Source organism: Elephas maximus, chromosome 4 (genome assembly GCF_024166365.1).
Source record: "Elephas maximus indicus isolate mEleMax1 chromosome 4, mEleMax1 primary haplotype, whole genome shotgun sequence".
Classification (NCBI taxonomy): domain Eukaryota; kingdom Metazoa; phylum Chordata; class Mammalia; order Proboscidea; family Elephantidae; genus Elephas; species Elephas maximus.
The window spans coordinates 8,949,514-8,952,389 of NC_064822.1; the positions used below are offsets into that span (position 1 = coordinate 8,949,514).

At 48.3% G+C, this 2,876-nt stretch overlaps 1 protein-coding gene across 1 annotated transcript; it reads left to right on the forward strand.

Moving 5' to 3' along the window:
* Window positions 1–2,021: 2,021 nt before the first annotated feature.
* LOC126074819 (uncharacterized) lies at window positions 2,022–2,876 on the forward strand. The gene has a single exon (XM_049881617.1). The coding sequence runs from the start codon at window positions 2,022–2,024 to the stop codon at window positions 2,874–2,876; it is 855 nt and encodes a 284-aa protein (XP_049737574.1).

The window sequence follows — 2,876 nt, forward strand, 5'->3', positions numbered from 1 at the left end:
CATTTGCCTAATTTTCAGGTGAGGAACCTGAGGCTCAAAGAAGTTAAATAGTCTGCTCAAGGCCTTACAGCCTGCAGGGAGTAGAGGCCAACTTCAAACTCAGAGGCCAATGCCGAAGGTCAATGTCCTTTCCGTATGTCCTATGCCTTCTGACCAGACCTGGGGCAGTAAGTTCAGTTACAGCTCTGTCACATTCTCTGGTGATCCTGTGCAAATTACTCAACTTATCTAAGCCTCAGTTCATGCACCTGTTAAAAAAGGAATAATCATATCCACTCCAAAGTGTTGTTCTGTGAATAATACAGGGGGAAGAAGCAAGAAGCCTATCACAGAGCCTGGCACATAGTAGACATTCAGTTAAATTTTTGCTTCATATCTTTTCAGTACCTCCTTTGAAAAAGACGGTATGAGGGGCAGGGTGGGGAGAATATTACTCTCTTCACCCTCTTCCTAAGCCCCTGACTTGTGCATTACAGGGGCCAGTCTCAGTGATTAAAGGAATCACGGAATTCTGGAATAGAGCTCATTTTATAGTTGAAGAAATGAAACCCAGGACAAAGTAAGATAGTCGCTAAACATCACATTGTCAGTAAAGGCATAGGTGGGAGCATTAAGCTATGAGCATGTTCTACATGACCAGGCCCATTCTGTGTGAACATTCTATGTGTTCAGTCCCCATGTGAGTCCTGATCATGTGAGGGTGGTCCAATCAGATAATGTGCCTGCCCTCAGAGAGCTTATATGTTAGCGGGTGGGAAGACAAACATTAGCCAAGTAACTACAGTTAGTGAGTGGGGAGACAAACATTAACCAAGTAACTACAGTTAGTGAGTGGGGAGACAAATATTAACCAAGTAACTACAGTTAGTAAGTGGGGAGACAAACATTAACCAAGTAACTACTGAGATTGGGGAAACCCTGGTGGCATAGTGGTTAAGTGCCAGGGCTACTAACCAAAAGGTTGGCAGTTCAAATCCACCAGGCGCTCCTTGGAAACTCTATGGGGCAGTTCTACTCTGTCCTATAGGGTCGCTATGAGCCGGAATCCACTCGATGGCAGTGGATTAGACTGAGATAGGAACACTGGAAGAGAAGAAAGCTCCAGTCGAAAGGGTTAGGTTAATATACAAAAATGAGAAGAGATAATGAATGGATCCTGAGCATAAGACAGATGAGAAAAGGAAAACCCTCTTCACTGTAACAGAGAAGGGTCGGGGGATGCAAAAGCAGATAGAGCTGCAGGCTTGGGGACTGAAAACTGAGGACGTCTCCAAGTGAGGACTTTCCTGCTTGCTGTGTTCACGTTTCCCTAGCTCAGGTTTAGGCTTCTCCTTGGGGCTTCAGTTGTCACTTGAGTCCTTATTTCAGAATCTTTTTTGAGATCTGTGTTGTTGGATATCTCCTAAAAACTTCAAACTACTAAATACTTGAATTTTTTCTTCTGTGTTCATATCATAACAAATGTTTAGACCAGCACTGTCTAGTAGAGCCTACTGCAATGATAGAAATGTTCTATCTCAGAGCTGCGGCTGTTCAGCATTTGAATGTGGCTCGTGTGACCAAGGAACTGATTTTTAACTAAAATTTAAACAGCTACATCAGCTAGTGACTTCCATGTTGGACAGGGCAGATTCAGAATCTTCTAATTTTATCCTCAACCTGTCTTACCCTATCTTCTGTAAAGTCCATCCTTCTAATCTGTCTTCCAGTTCCCTAATTCTCTCTTCAGTTGTGTCTAATGTTTCTAATCTTGGCCATTTTATTTTTCAGTCTTAAAATCTTACTGTTTCTTGGGCCAGCTATAAATTTATAGCCTCTCAGCTTTAAATTCATCTTTTTAGGCTGTTCTGTGAAAATGTATCTCATTCCTTAAGTATTTTTTTCTTGCACCAGCTGGCACTGAAGTTTTTTTGGTAGAGGGGGATGGAGATACACTGCAGAAAAAGGGTTTTGCTTTCTGGTTTTGTTAGTTAGGCTCTGGCAGAGCAAATAACTTCCCCAGCACCCAGCTCCGGCAACGCATGCAGCTTCCCCAGTGCCCAGCTCCTGCAGAGCACATGACTTACCCAGCACCCAGCTCCTGTAGAGCACATGCAGCTTCCACAGCACCCAGCTCCTACAGCGCATGCAGGTTCCCCAGCACCCAGCTCCAGCAGCACGTACAGCTTCCCCAGCACCCAGCTCCTGCAGCACCTACAGTTTCTCCAGCACCCAGCTCCTGCAGCACCTACAGTTTCTCCAGCACCCAGCTCCAGCAGCACGTACAGCTTCCCCAGCACCCAGCTCCTGCAGCACATACAGCTTCCCCAGCACCCAGCTCCTGCAGCACATACAGCTTCCCCAGCGCCCAGCTCCAGCAGCACATACAGCTTCCCCAGCACCCAGCTCCTGCAGCACCTACACCTTCTCCAGCACCCAGCTCCTACAGCACATGCAGCTTCCCCAGCACCCAGCTCCTGCAGCACCTACACCTTCTTCAGCACCCAGCTCCTGCACCACCGACACCTTCTCCAGCACCCAGCTCCTGCAGCTCCTACACCTTCTCCAGCACCCAGCTCCTGAAGCACATACAGCTTCCCCAGAACCCAGCTCCTGCAGTACCTACACCTTCTCCAGCACCCAGCTCCTACAGCACATGCAGCTTCCCCAGCACCCATCTCCTGCAGTACATGCAGCTACCCCAGCACCCAGCTCCTGCAGCACCTACAGCTTCCCCAGCACCCATCTCCTGCAGCACATGCAGCTTCCCCAGCACCCATCTCCTGCAGCACATGCAGCTTCCCCAGCACCCATCTCCTGCAGTACATGCAGCTACCCCAGCACCCAGCTCCTGCAGCACCTACAGCTTCTCCAGCACCCAGCTCCTGCAGCACTGA

What these genes read in the sequence shown, in the direction of transcription:
- LOC126074819 (XM_049881617.1), top strand. Translation starts at nt 2,022, where the DNA reads ATGCAGCTTCCCCAGTGCCCAGCTCCTGCAGAGCACATGACTTACCCA.